The sequence below is a fragment of the Ostrea edulis genome, chromosome 4 (genome assembly GCF_947568905.1).
Source record: "Ostrea edulis chromosome 4, xbOstEdul1.1, whole genome shotgun sequence".
NCBI lineage: Eukaryota > Metazoa > Mollusca > Bivalvia > Ostreida > Ostreidae > Ostrea > Ostrea edulis.
In genome coordinates this window covers 75421960-75435728 of record NC_079167.1, presented here as the reverse complement: position 1 = coordinate 75435728, position 13769 = coordinate 75421960, and the positions used below count along the sequence as shown (strand labels likewise).

General features: G+C 36.2%; 2 protein-coding genes across 2 annotated transcripts; one reads left to right on the top strand and one right to left on the bottom strand.

The window, feature by feature from the left end:
• Nucleotides 1-1798: 1798 nt before the first annotated feature.
• On the bottom strand, nt 1799-4712 carry LOC125669913 (growth arrest and DNA damage-inducible proteins-interacting protein 1-like). The gene is made up of 2 exons (XM_048904748.2): nt 4061-4712; nt 1799-2112 (listed from the first exon to the last, which is right to left on the bottom strand). Exons 1-2 carry the CDS (start codon nt 4504-4506, stop codon nt 1821-1823), a joined length of 738 nt encoding a protein of 245 aa, XP_048760705.1. The 5' UTR covers nt 4507-4712; the 3' UTR covers nt 1799-1820.
• Nucleotides 4713-4890: 178 nt separating this feature from the next.
• LOC125669911 (cilia- and flagella-associated protein 57-like) lies at nt 4891-12656 on the top strand. The gene is made up of 20 exons (XM_048904745.2): nt 4891-4970; nt 5326-5829; nt 5956-6206; nt 6418-6583; nt 6833-6985; nt 7182-7327; nt 7509-7674; nt 7878-8210; nt 8333-8506; nt 8686-8847; nt 9050-9205; nt 9409-9502; nt 9620-9810; nt 9994-10167; nt 10286-10444; nt 10555-10698; nt 10806-10922; nt 11013-11144; nt 11566-11709; nt 11824-12656. Exons 2-20 carry the CDS (start codon nt 5356-5358, stop codon nt 12145-12147), a joined length of 3660 nt encoding a protein of 1219 aa, XP_048760702.1. The 5' UTR covers nt 4891-4970; nt 5326-5355; the 3' UTR covers nt 12148-12656.
• The last annotated feature ends 1113 nt before the right edge of the window (nt 12657-13769 follow it).

Here is a 13769-nt window from a genome sequence, read left to right as displayed (position 1 = left end):
TATGAATATTCAATACTCCTCCCTATTTAACAAGTCCTGTGATGAACATTCAATACTCCTCCCTATCTAACAATCCCTGTGATGAACATTCAATACTCCTCCCTATCTAACAATCCCTGTGATGAACATTCAATACTCCTCTCTATCTAACAAGTCCTTTGATGAAGTGACAACATTCAATACTCCTCCCTATTTAACAAGTCCTGTGATGAACATTCAATACTCCTCCCTATTTAACAATCCCTGTGATGAACATTCAATACTCCTCCCTATTTAACAAGTCCTGTGATGAACATTCAATACTCCTCCCTATCTAACAAGTCCTGTGATGAACATTCAATACTCCTCCCTATCTAACAAGTCCTGTGATGAACATTCAATACTCCTCCCTATCTAACAATCCCTGTGATGAACATTCAATACTCCTCCCTATCTAACAAGTCCTGTTATGAAGTGACTTCTTATCTCACAAGTCCTGTTATGAAGCGACTTCTTATCTCACAAGTCCTGTGATGAACATTCAATACTCCTCCCTATCTAACAAGTCCTGTGATGAAGTGACTGCATTCAATATTCCTTCCTATCTAGCAAGCCCTGTGATGAACATCCAATACTCCTCCCTATCTAGCAAGCTCTGTGATGAACATTCAATACTCCTCCCTATCTAACAAGTCCTGTGATGAACATTCAATACTCCTCCCTATCTAGCAAGCCCTGTGATGAAGTGACTCCAGCATAGCTATTAAAAATTCCCTGTCTGGGAACACATTGTCAAGTCATCAGGATTTAAACCTCTTTATTGTAGTGAGAAAGCTAATCTGATCAGAAACGCAGACACCTGGAGTGTGGATAGCATGTATAGATTTTATGTACATTACCCCCGCCCCCTCCAATGGAAAAATGAATATCTTATTCGTTTCAGGACACCTCCAATACCTTGATCCTTAAAGGGGAAGGCAACCCAAAAAATGTTTACATGATAAATGATAGGATTAATTATATGATAAAAATTTGTCATGCTATTCTGCTGATATTAGGCCTAGATAAGCTTCAGTACTAATTTGAAAACGTTAAGAACTGAAATTCCCGCCATCTATATAGGCCGCCATGATGTGGAACTGTTTTGTATTCATGACCACAAAAATCAATAATTTTGACGTTACACCGTCTGTTCCGGTTTTGATGAGATTCTAAGATCATCAAAAATGTGCATAATGTGGTAGATTTTACGAATAGGTTGGTGCCTTCCTGTCAAGCTGTTAATTGCACAAATGCGTAGGGGAGATGTGAAAAAAAAGTTTTTTCGAAATTCCTGACCTAACCAAGTCATCTGCAAAAAAAAGAAGACTATGTATACTTTGGATCCATCATTTGCGTAATGACAAGTTGAGGTTCGAGACATTTGTATGAAGAAATGTGTACCGTCAGGTCTGCCTGGTCTGCAACTCAACTGAACGTCTTCTTTTTTCTCAATTTCTTCTTGCGAAAGAATGTACTCATCTATATACAGTTCCAAACTTAAATGTTCGTGACTTGTCATGTTTACAGTGCTGCTGATGGAATAAACCGCAACTGACGGTGTGACGTCATAAATTAAAATTCAATGGCCGCTCTAAGAGAGCAGCGGGTAATTTAAAATATCACAATTAATTTGGTTCACACATACAGACTTCCAAATGCCATAAAAAATTACAAGTTGATAACATAGAAAGTTTCTAGCCCCAGATCATCAAGATTTGATCGATATTGTAATTAATCTCCCAGAATACAAAGTCGTATGGATTACACAACAAAATGCTGGTAGTTTTATAAATTTGATTTTATTCTTCACTTTGTGACATTCCCTGTTGTAGCTGGGCTTTGTCCCGTTTGTCTTGTTTGTGTTGAAGTTTCTTCTCCTTCTTTTCCTTCTCTGTTAGCTCTTTCAGGTATTCTCTCGCTTTAGTGGAGTGCAGATGAATTTGATAGCCAAAATGGTCATGTAGTTTGTCAATCATCTTTTTCCGCCTTTCATCATCTCTTTGTTCAGTTAACACTGCATTCTTTTTTCGATCTTCATATGCTTTTATCCAATCCTTCATTTTTCCCATATTCTTTTCAATTTCTTCTTGCCTACAAAAATTACATAGATAATATGAACGAGTTTGCATTGTTTTATGCACGCCCGACTTATAGAATGAATGACAATGTGCACATTAATTCTTTTAAACTTCCAAGTACAGAGATCATTAACTCAGTTGTGGATATGTTGAATTGAAGATATCTGATAATCTCGAATTATATAATTTTTCTCTCTAGAAGAATTACTGCTAACCCAGAAGAGAGCAACAATTATAGCGCTCATCAATTCTGCAGAATAATTACTGCTATCAACTATTCAATTAAATAAATGTGCACAATAATTCAGAATTAAAGATATCATTATAATTATTTGAATATATCTTTAACTGAATTGTTGCATGCATCAAATGAATAGATGATATCTTAAAATAATTAAAAATATCTTCAATTATTTAAAATTTATGTTAATTTGGCACTCCATAAAATGTGGAATTTTAAGTGCAGAAAGGTCAAATTCAATGCCTTCTATGGCTAATAGACAACTTTTTTCTCCAATTTTGTAATTCAAGTAGATGAAAATATGCTAAATGCAAAATTCTCTTGAGACTCTCATAGAAGCCCATGAGTAAACACGCTTCAAAGTCATAGAATACTAACTTTGTTTCTTAAAGGGACTGATCCAAGATTTCCCCCAAAATTTGGTTTTTCACTTTCAATGATCAAAACCTACTGTCTAATGTACATTTCTTGCAAAGATAAATATAGATAAAGTCTTTTCATTACATGGATCAATTGTTGATTAATAATTTTCATTAGATAATTAAATGTAATTTCATAAGTTTAATACATTGGGTTTGCTGAAACTGTGATCGAAATATCTTCAGTACTATACTAGAGTCACAGATAGCATTGCTTGACAATTGAAGACAGACATGTTTAAACATGTACCTCGACATATCACAGGGCTCGAAATTAACATATGCCCGTCAGTCTGTGACTGGTTAAAAGTCTGGCGGACTGACTGACATTTGTTTTAGTCAGTCCGGTGGGACTGGTTAATTTTCTAAAGCATATACTTATGAAATCTTATACACACATTTGGCATGCTTTGATCTGTAGATATCAGACGAATCTGATTCGTAAATATAAATCCCACATTTAAGTGTTACAATATTGTCTGAGACATATTGAGCTAAATTTCATTTTGATAACATTAACGAAATTAAATATGTTTAATTATTTCTGGAAAACTCTGTTGGACTGGTAAATTTTTCTGCGGACTGGTTGAAATTATACCCCATCAGTCCGGCTGGACTGGTGACCTAAAAAGTTAGCTTCAAGCCCTGTATCAAGATTAACAGGTAGCTGGACATTAAATGAACACAGTGATTTAAATTGGATCGCTGCAGTGGTCTAGAAGTTAGAATGTTCGCCTTCCGCATGCGGAAGGTCAGGGTTCAAATCCCGGCCACGACAGACCCAAGTCGTTAAAACAGGTAGTGAAAGTTTCATCGCCAAATGCTAGGCATCAGGTGTGAATGTCACGGGTCCTCCGAGATGACCTTAAAAACGGATGTCCCGTGTCACAGTGGGTGTGGCATGCTAATTTAAGAACCCTCACTGCTCAATGGCCATAGCGCCTAGCAAACGCCCTAAATTTGAAGCCCTTCACCGGTCTTGGCGACATCTCCATATGAGTGAAAAATTCTCGAGTGAGACGTTAAACAAGATACAATCAATCAATCAATAAGAATTGGGTAACAGGTGCTCTAGATAAACAATGTTTGCAATGCATGTTATTGTTATGAAAACACCAACCCACCCCCAATCTAATTAAAATCAGATCCTATGATCTGCTCATCCACTATCACTACACATTGGTGCACATGTCACAATATAAAAGTACTGGTGAGAGTCAGAGGAATCTCGGATTAGATGTGACCCCGACAACTAAAGTTAAATCATCATATGCATAGTTGCATACTGGCACAATACAGACCTTTTACGTATATTATTTTCTTCTTCCTCTTTTGAAAGTCTCAACTTTTCCATACTTTCTTCTAAAGGAGGATCAAAATATACATTTCTCAATTTTTCCTTTTCCAACTCCTCCTCTGTTGGCCATAAAGTTGCGGGATTAATGTCATATTTTTGTCCATACTTTGCAAAAGTTTTTCTTTTAAATCGCTTTATACCCCGTGAATTATTTGTTAAATAGTTTGGAACGTAATCGGGAGTCGGCATGGCATTTACAGTGTTCTTCTTTAGTTTAACCTTCAGTCTCTCTGGTAAACGACTGACATCCCGAATATCTTCATATGGCTCTTCCACTTTGTCGATTGTTTTACTGTATTTGCTTGCAGACCGCACTGAAAACTTTGTAAATAGATGCTTTTTACAACAAATTGTTTTCGAAAAACGATATCGCACTATGGAAGCAGCCATTATTTCTTATATAAACTCTGAACCAACGGCGGTTTGTCTGCTAGGTCTACTGTGAAATGTTCTCAGCTCCCCTTTCTCATAATCATAACAAAAAACAAAGCTCAATAGAAACTTTGATAAATCATCTGATAAAAAATCGAACTTTCGAATAGATTTGAATGAAGATCAATCTCGATTTTGAAGAAAATTTCAACTATATTCCGGATTGCGTGGAATTCCTAAGATTACCCCGATCTTTTCAATATTTATTTTATTTATATTTTTTAATTAATATAACGTGTATATTTTATATTACATACCTAATGTACGACATATTTTAAAGCATATTTTTGTATGCGTATTAAAATTAAATATAATATTGTGATGATTTTTTTTTTATTTCCGTAAAACCGGAAGTTACTGTTGGTGCGGAGTGTTTCCAACGGCAACCATAAGAACAACTGGTTGATTTACATTAGAGACAGGTAACTCTTTATTATTTTTTTTATATGATTGTTGTTTACACTAATTTGCAATGTCTAGATTTGGTCCAGGCAGTTCAAATCAATGACTTTTATCAATGTCATTTCAAATAAGATTTCAGTATACAGTTTTTACAGGATTTTTTACTTGACTCTTCACGGATTTCACTGGTGACTAGGGGATCTTTCGTATTGAGCAAATCGTTTTGTTAAATGTATATATTTCTTTTACTGTGTTTTCTTATTACAAAGAAGCATTTCTTAATGCGTATGTTCTAATTTTTTTTTATATATAGGAAATTGCATTATTTATTTTTTGGTAAACATTTTCCCTATATACAACTCTTTTGTTGCTCAGTTTCAGAGAGGGCTAACAAAAACATTCAAGATGTCTATTGCCGTAGCAATGGCTAGGCACATCTTTGGCCTAAAACAAGGTGTGTCTGGCAACATTTGCTACCATGATGAACAAACGATTGTGTATCCTGCTGGAGCCAATTGCATCCTGTTCAACATTGACCAGAAATCACAGAAATTCATTGCTGGAACATCAGGGAGTGAGGGAATGACAGCACTGACTGTCAGCCCAAATCGCAGATATGTTGCCATTGCAGAAAAGGGGGAGAAACCTGTAATAACCATCTATGATCTGCATAGTCTTCGAAAGAGAAAAGTTCTAAGCTCATCAGAGTTCGTCAAATCAAATGAGTATGTCAGCTTGGCTTTTTCACCAGACTCCAAATATCTGGTGGCACAGGGAGGAAAACCTGATTACACACTGCTGTACTGGACATGGGAGAAAAGTAAAGTAATGGCTGTTCAGAAGACGTCAAACCCTAACACCAATGCACCAGTCTACCAAGTAAGTATACCAGTAGTATTAGTTAAGTAAGCCAGTAGTATTTTCTCTGATAGAGTTACGGAGACTATTTTGAATCAGTATTTCTCTTGATATTCACGATATAACTTTTTTGTTTCACCCTTTCAGGTAAGCTTCAATCCTCAGGATAACACACAGCTCTGTGTTGTTGGAAATGGAATTTTTAAACACTTCAGATACCATGAAGGAGCTCTGAAGCCATTCCTTAACTTCCAGAAGATGGAGTCACATAACTATCTGTGTCATGCATGGGTATCTGATGAGAGAGTTGTAGTTGGCACTGACACAGGCCACTTGTTCTTGTTTGAACAGGGTGAAGCTAAAAATGAATTCAATCCTGTACAACACAAAGATGAAAAGTAAGTGTATTGAACATACTGATTTGAATTTGATATTGATTTGATACTGATTTTTTTTCTATCTGATTTGAGCATATGAGTTTGAATAGGTCGTGGTTGTTTTTTTAAAATTCAATGTACAGCTTACGAAGATATGTGTATAATCTTAATAAATATCAGGATTCAAAATCAAAGTTTTCTAGATCACGGTGTTATTTTTGTGTAATTTTAGGAAGACAGGTGATGAGGAGAATGATTCCTTGGCTACCATAATCCCACAAGTCACTGCCATTGTTGCTTACTCCAAGGGATTTGCTTGTGCCTGTGGATCCGGAACCGTTCATCTGTATGAGAAGACGGATGATAAAGAATACTTCAAGAAAACTAGAGAAATCAAGGTATGATTAGGTCAAAAGCTTGAAAAAAGAATGATTTCATTATGTTTACATATATACATTTTGAAAAAATAGAAATAAACGTAAATGGATTGAAGGTGAAATAAATATTGTGGTTAAGATAAGATATATGGTTTTGTAATGCAAAAAAAAAAAAAGGTTTGATCGGTATTATGTCAGAAAGGACTGGTAGTAGAATATCAATTCTTTAAACAGACACTTACATTATGAATGAATTATTTTTTCAATCAGATTCCACCGGACAGTAACAGTGCCGATCCCACCAGTGCCCAGAAGCAGGTCATTACTTGTTTGACTGTCAGTCCATCAGAGGAGACATTAGTCGCCAGCACCAACCAGAGTCAGCTGTACTACATCACACTACCAAGTGCAGATCTCGGAAGAGTAAGTGCATTGTCTTCATTTCTTCATACATATTTTGTCATAGAAGTGTACAAGGTGGGATTTTATAAAGGTTCCCATAATTTGAAAGCAATGATATATGTACCTGCAATTAGGGGATCTTATGCAATGTAAAATCTTATGTTGAAAACATTCATGTACCCTATGTATGTTTAACTGAGTGAATGCCTTTCTTCAGAGTGATGGGGACCAGATTTACTTTGAGACACTGGCCCAGTCCTTCCACAATGGACAAGTCCTGGGATTGGATGTCTGCATCAGAAAACCGCTGATAGCCACTTGCTCATCTGACAAATCTGTCCGAATCTGGAACTATGAAACCTGGTAAGACACAATCGAGATGTTTCAGAGGTTTCACTAGTACATCTATTTCAAATTGTTACAAAATTTAGGTCATTTTCAGGAGCACTTTCCATATATGTTGGATTGAACTACATTTAAATTTTATATACCTTAGCTGTGATTGAGGTTGTTTATGTAGTCTGTCATCTGATTTGTTTTCTAGTAACCTGGAGTTGTACAGAGAATTTCCTGAGGAGGCATTGAGCATCGCTCTCCATCCCTCTGGATTGTACATCCTGGTTGGATTCAGTGACAAACTCCGATTGATGAACTTGCTTATTGATGACATCAGAACATTCAAAGAATTTCCCATGCGTACATGCAAAGAGGTAAATCTATAATGACATGAACGACATAAAATGAGAGGAGAGGGAGTTCTAAGTTTTTTTTAGAACTTGTGCCCAATCCTTGTGTCTTTATTATCTTGACAATAAAATATGTTCAACTCAAAACATGATCATTCAATGCAACATAATGAGGGTATCTTTCTATGTAGGTAACTCTCATGAAATGGTTATTTTCTTCCTTTCAGTGTGCATTCAGCAATGGAGGACACCTCTTTGCAGCTGTCACAAGCAATATTATTCAGATTTTCTCTACCACTACATTTGAAAGTGTGTCCAACTTGAAAGGTCATAGTGGTAGGGTCAAGGCCATCACTTGGTTTCCCGACGACAGTAAAATTGTGTCTTGTGGCATGGATGGTGCTGTGTACGAGTGGGATCCTTACTCAGGAAAACGCACAGGTGACTGTGTGCTCAAGTCCTGTAGTTACTATGGCGTCGCTACCTCACCTGATGGAAAGAACACATTTGCTGTTGGATCTGACAAGACACTCAAAGAAATTACTCTAGCGGAAGCAAATGTAAGCAAATTCAAACTTGAAATACGGAGAGTTCTGATGATTTCTTTATTGCTAATTCTAATGATTGATGCTCTTGAGATATTGTAACTTTTTCTTACAAACATTTTTTCTATATTTTGAAGATTTTGAGACAAGTTGAAACACAGGAGACAATATTAAGCAGCATATCTATGTCTCACTCTGGCCGGATGTTGTTCTGTGGTACGACCAAGGGAACTCTGTGGTCCATGAAATTCCCCCTCAATGTTCCAGGAGAATGGACAGAGCACCAGGGACATGGTGCTGCAATCACCAAGGTTTGTGATGAACTTCTTGTATGATACCATATTGAAATTCTTAGAAATGTTCTCAAACTCTCTGTGTCTTTATTAAGAAATTTTTAAGATGTTCTCTTAAAAGAGTTATCTCCCTTAAGTGCTGCAGTAATTGCAATGTCCTTGGGTAGAATCTACATATTGTATTATTTTTCTGACAGATGAAGATTTCTTACGATGACCAGTACCTTATTACTGTGGCAGAGGATGCCTCCATTATTTTGTGGAAGATCCAGGATAAAGATGGCCGAGGACTCAAGAGAGACAAGGACTTTGGGTGGGCTGAAGAAATCCTAATTACGAAGAGCGATTTAGAGGAGAAGGTTAGTGTATATGAAAAAAAACATGATACATGAATTAAATTCAATGAATAACTTTTATCCATCCTACCATACAAATATATTAAACTCAGGCATAGGATTTGATGCATATTCATAACATGATGAAATGTCACTTACTTAGGAAGACTGAATGAAAACTTCTCTCAGTAGGATTTGTATTGTTCATTTCTGTATTGTTTTGTAGAACACCATGATGGCTGATTTGAAAACTCGTGTTGAGGAGTTGAAATCCGAGAATGAATATCAACTTAGACTGAAGGACATGAGTTATAACGACAAGATCAAAGAACTGACTGAGAAGTTCATTCAGGAGATGGAGGCTCTCAAAACCAAAAACCAGGTCAGTTTATCTCTAGATCCATCCTTTATTATGAGAAATATCACCCTTCATTTTCATAGGAACAATTCATATTGATCATACATAATTTGTGACATTCGATGTTTAAAATAAATAAGCTGAGGTATATCCTTTTAGTCCAGTGATTGTTTTAAATGATTGGGAACTTTCAGACCAGAAATGATAGATGTTTGTTTCTCTTTCAGGTGCTGAAAACAGAAAAAGACAAAGAGGAAATGAAACATGAAGAGGAAATGCAAGAAATCATGGAGAAGCATGCCAAAGAAACGCAGGATATGGGTAAGGACTAGAACAGAAAAGTTCTCATTTCATCACAAATAGGAACATTCTTGTATGGCAATGTGTAATGTGGTGCAAATTTCAAATTTTGGATGGGATTTGATCTTGTGTCCACAGAGTCTGCAAACAACCAGAAGTTGATGTTGGAGTATGAGAAGTTCCAGGAGATGCAGAGTAAGATGATGAAAATGCAGGAGGAATATGAACGTCAGCTGATTGAGAAAGAAGAGAGCAAACAGAGAGACATGGAGCGGCAGACTGAATATTACGAAACCAAACTCCAGGAGATGACTGCCAAACTAGAACAGGTAGGTCTAAAAACAGCTCGCAATTAAAACGCCTCAAAACACCTCTCATTTAGTGCCGGTATTTCTATCAGTTTCTGTGTTTTTTATGTGTCATTACCATTTGATACAAAATAAAAGAATTTAGGTTGCTTTTTATAAAGTTCAATTGCTAATTGTACCTAATTAACGTAATCTGTTTTCTAGTCCAATGATGAATCTCGAGAACAAAACAAAGAGTATGAGGAAACCAAGAAACAGATAGAGGAGGATTCGGACAGAGAAATCCTCGATATCAAAAATAACTACGAAATTCAGCTCCGTAGAGAACGCGAGGAGAACATCAAACTCAAAGGAGAAACTGGCATCATGAAGAAGAAGGTAAAAACTAACAAAAGATAAAAGATTATATGGAAATTTAATTACATGAGTATGATGCATGTTAATAGTTGTCAAAAATGTCAAAGATGTTTTACATGAAAATTCTTCCTCTATTTAGTTCATCAGCCAACAGCGTGAAATTGACGACCACAAGGAGGAAATCAACAGATTTAAATCTGAGGTTTCTAAACTGAATGGTGAGAAGGAGAAAATGAAGAAAGATATTCAAGGGCTTCGTAAAGAGATTGTGGAGAGAGATGACACCATCCAAGACAAAGTAAGGTCTTAAATTGTCTGCATTGGCAGAATGCAAAAAATTATCTGCTTGTTGAAGGTTTTAGTTGTTGAATGTGAGCTTATCATAACTGTTGTTTTTGCATTGTCCAGGAAAAGAGAATCTATGACTTGAAAAAGAAGAATCAAGAATTGGAGAAATTCAAGTTTGTGTTGGATTACAAGATCAAGGAGTTAAAGAAACAGATTGAGCCTCGAGAGAACGATATCAAACAGATGAAGGACCAGATTCAGGAGGTCAGTGAGGATGGTGCCTTTACAAGTCTCGTCCATGACACGTTTGTTGTGTAATTTGTTTTCAATCAATGCCATTACATATGCTGACATTCACTTATGTATTGTAGATGGAAAGTGAGTTGGAAAGGTTCCATAAACAGAACACTCAACTGGAGCTCAGCATCAAGGAACTGACCCAAAAACTCAAAGCCACCGACAAAGAGATGCACCTAGAGAGAGAAAAGGTAGCATCAGATTTCTGCAGTAGAGGTAGCTTCAAGTTTTCTTCTAAGCATAAAATCCACAACCTTTTCATATTCATTATGTTTTTACAGGTGCATGATATTAAAGCGAAACTAAAGCAGTTCAAAACCGACCTCCATAACTGCGTGGGTTACATTCAGGACCCTAAAATGTTGAAGGAGACCATTAAAGCCCTGTATGCCAAGCATGTTAGAGATGACATTGTAAGTATTAATTGTTTGCAGGGACACATTAGGATATATAGATATTGATCTTGTTCAAATTGTCGTTTCAATTTTCATCAGAGTAATTGTCACGTTCATATAAGTAATTGTCATTATCATCAGAGTAATTGTCACGTTCATATAAGTAGTTGTCATTTTCATCCACCATAAAACGACTGAAATATTGCCAAAACGGCGTAAACCGCAACCAGTCAATCAATTCATCCAAGTTATTATCATTTTCATCCGAGTAATTGTCATTTTTATACAATTAATTGTTACGATTAATTTTCATTTTCATACAAGTAATTTTCATACGAGTTATTGTCATTTTCATAGGAGTAATTGTCATTTTCATATGAGTTATTGGCCTTTTACATACAAGTGATTGTCATTTTCATAGAAGTAATTGTCTTTGTAGACTGAGTCAGCCAGTGTAGACGCAGATATTCAGAAGGAGTACAGTCGTCAGAGGGAGCATTTAGAGAGATCAGTTGCCTCCCTTCGTAAGAAGCTGGCTAAAGATTCTGAAATCCACAGGGCTGATAATGTTCGCATCATGCAGGTTCGTAGATCTTCACAGAGGTTCAGTTTTTTGTTTTTCTCCAAATTAGACCTGATCTTTCAAAGACATGACCTCAACATGATAACAGTCAATATTTGTGTTTTTCTGTTGCAGGAGAATGTATCATTAATTAAAGAAATCAATGATTTGAGAAGAGAGCTAAAAATAGCAAGAACTCAGATCCACGACCTGGAAGCAGCCATGGGAATGCACAGCAAGAAGAACAAGAATGACCCATCAGCCATCGCGGCCTTCACCACCAAGGGGCCAAGTGCTCTGATGCAGTCCGAAATGGAGGAAAAGAATAAAATCATTGATATGCAGAAGTTAGAAATTAAGAGACTGAGGATGGAGATTACGGACATTGAAATGGGCTCTCGCCCTCCATCCTCACAAAGACTGCCCCCTGTACAGCATGCCATTGAGAGTGTAGGCTGAAGTGTTCCCAACTCATTCTAGGACTATAAATGATGACTTGCTTGTGTAGGAACTCTTTTATACTTTGGGAAGACCACTTCTCAGTATTAACAGTGCTGGACATTCTTTGTAAAATTATTTTGCACCTTTTTCAGTGAAGACATTTTGAGATGCCTTTTACACATGTATACATTCCTGTTGGACTGTACAATATTTCTCAGTTTTGTTTACTTGATTTTTCTATAAACTCTCTATCATAGGGTCCTTACAGTCATCTTGTTTACTTGATTTTTCTATAAACTCTCTATCATAGGGTCCTTACAGTCATCTTGTTTACCTGATTTTCTATAAACTTTCTATCATAGGGTCCCTACAGAGTCATTTTACTGATGGAATATTTCAATCAACTAAAGAGTTTTGAAGCATATACAGTTGACAACTTTTTTGTCTGTGATAAATGTTTTAAATATATACATAAAATTATGTATTTATGTTATCGATTTGAAATAAAATATGAAGTTAAATATGTATATCGCTTGTGTAGAAATTGTTACTAGGGAACACATCTTTCTGGGTGGACTTGAGGAATGATTGCTGTTTATGCTCATGGCAGGCAAATAAAAACAGAATAAGCCAAAGAACACGAACACTTCCTTAGCTGTGATACCAAAACAGACCTGTATATAGACATAGGGATTCCTAACATGCAGGAGATATTGCTATGTCCACTATATGTTCAGGAGTAAAGGAGAAAGTTCGATGATTTTTCTTTCACTTTATGATCCATATAGCCCTATCCTGGATCCTAAACCCTTAATCTAGGGAGTAGGGACCAGTTCAGTTTCCATCGCTGCCTTTATCCCAGCCCATTAAATTTGCAGTTCGTCTGTGAGATACTTAATTTAGTTGTTTGGTGCTGACGACTTTAGAAGAATAATTCACCACATGAACTGTCAGTTCTACCCAAACATTGAAATCATACACCCAGGGAACATGAAAGGTAGAGGCTTCTCACATTTTCACTACAAGAACCATTATAACAGCCTACTGCCATATTCCCTCATCCAAGGACTATGAACTTTACATAATCCCTAATCCAAGGACTATGAATTTTACATATTCCCTCATCCAAAGGACTATGAATTCCACATCTTATCTAATCCAAAAGGACTATAAACATTACATAATCCCTAATCCAAGGACTATGAATTTAACATATTCCCTAATTCAAAAGGACTATGAACTGTACATAATCCCTAATCCAAGGACTATGAACTTTACAAATCCAACGACTATCAATTTCATATCTTCCCTAATCCAAAAGGACTATCAATTTCACATATTCCCTAATCCATGAGGTAGATTTTTACATCTTCCCTAATCCAAAAGGAGTATGAATTCCACATATTCCCTAATCCAAAAGGACTATGAACTTTACATAATTCCTAATCCAAGGACTATGAACTTTACATAATCCCTAATCCAAGGACTATCAATTTTACATATTCCCTAATCCATGAGACTGAATTTCACATCTTCCCTAATCCAAAAGGACTATGAATTCCACATATTCCCTAATCCAAGGACTGAATTTTGCATATTCCCTAATCCAAAAGGACTATCAATTTCACATATTCCCTAAT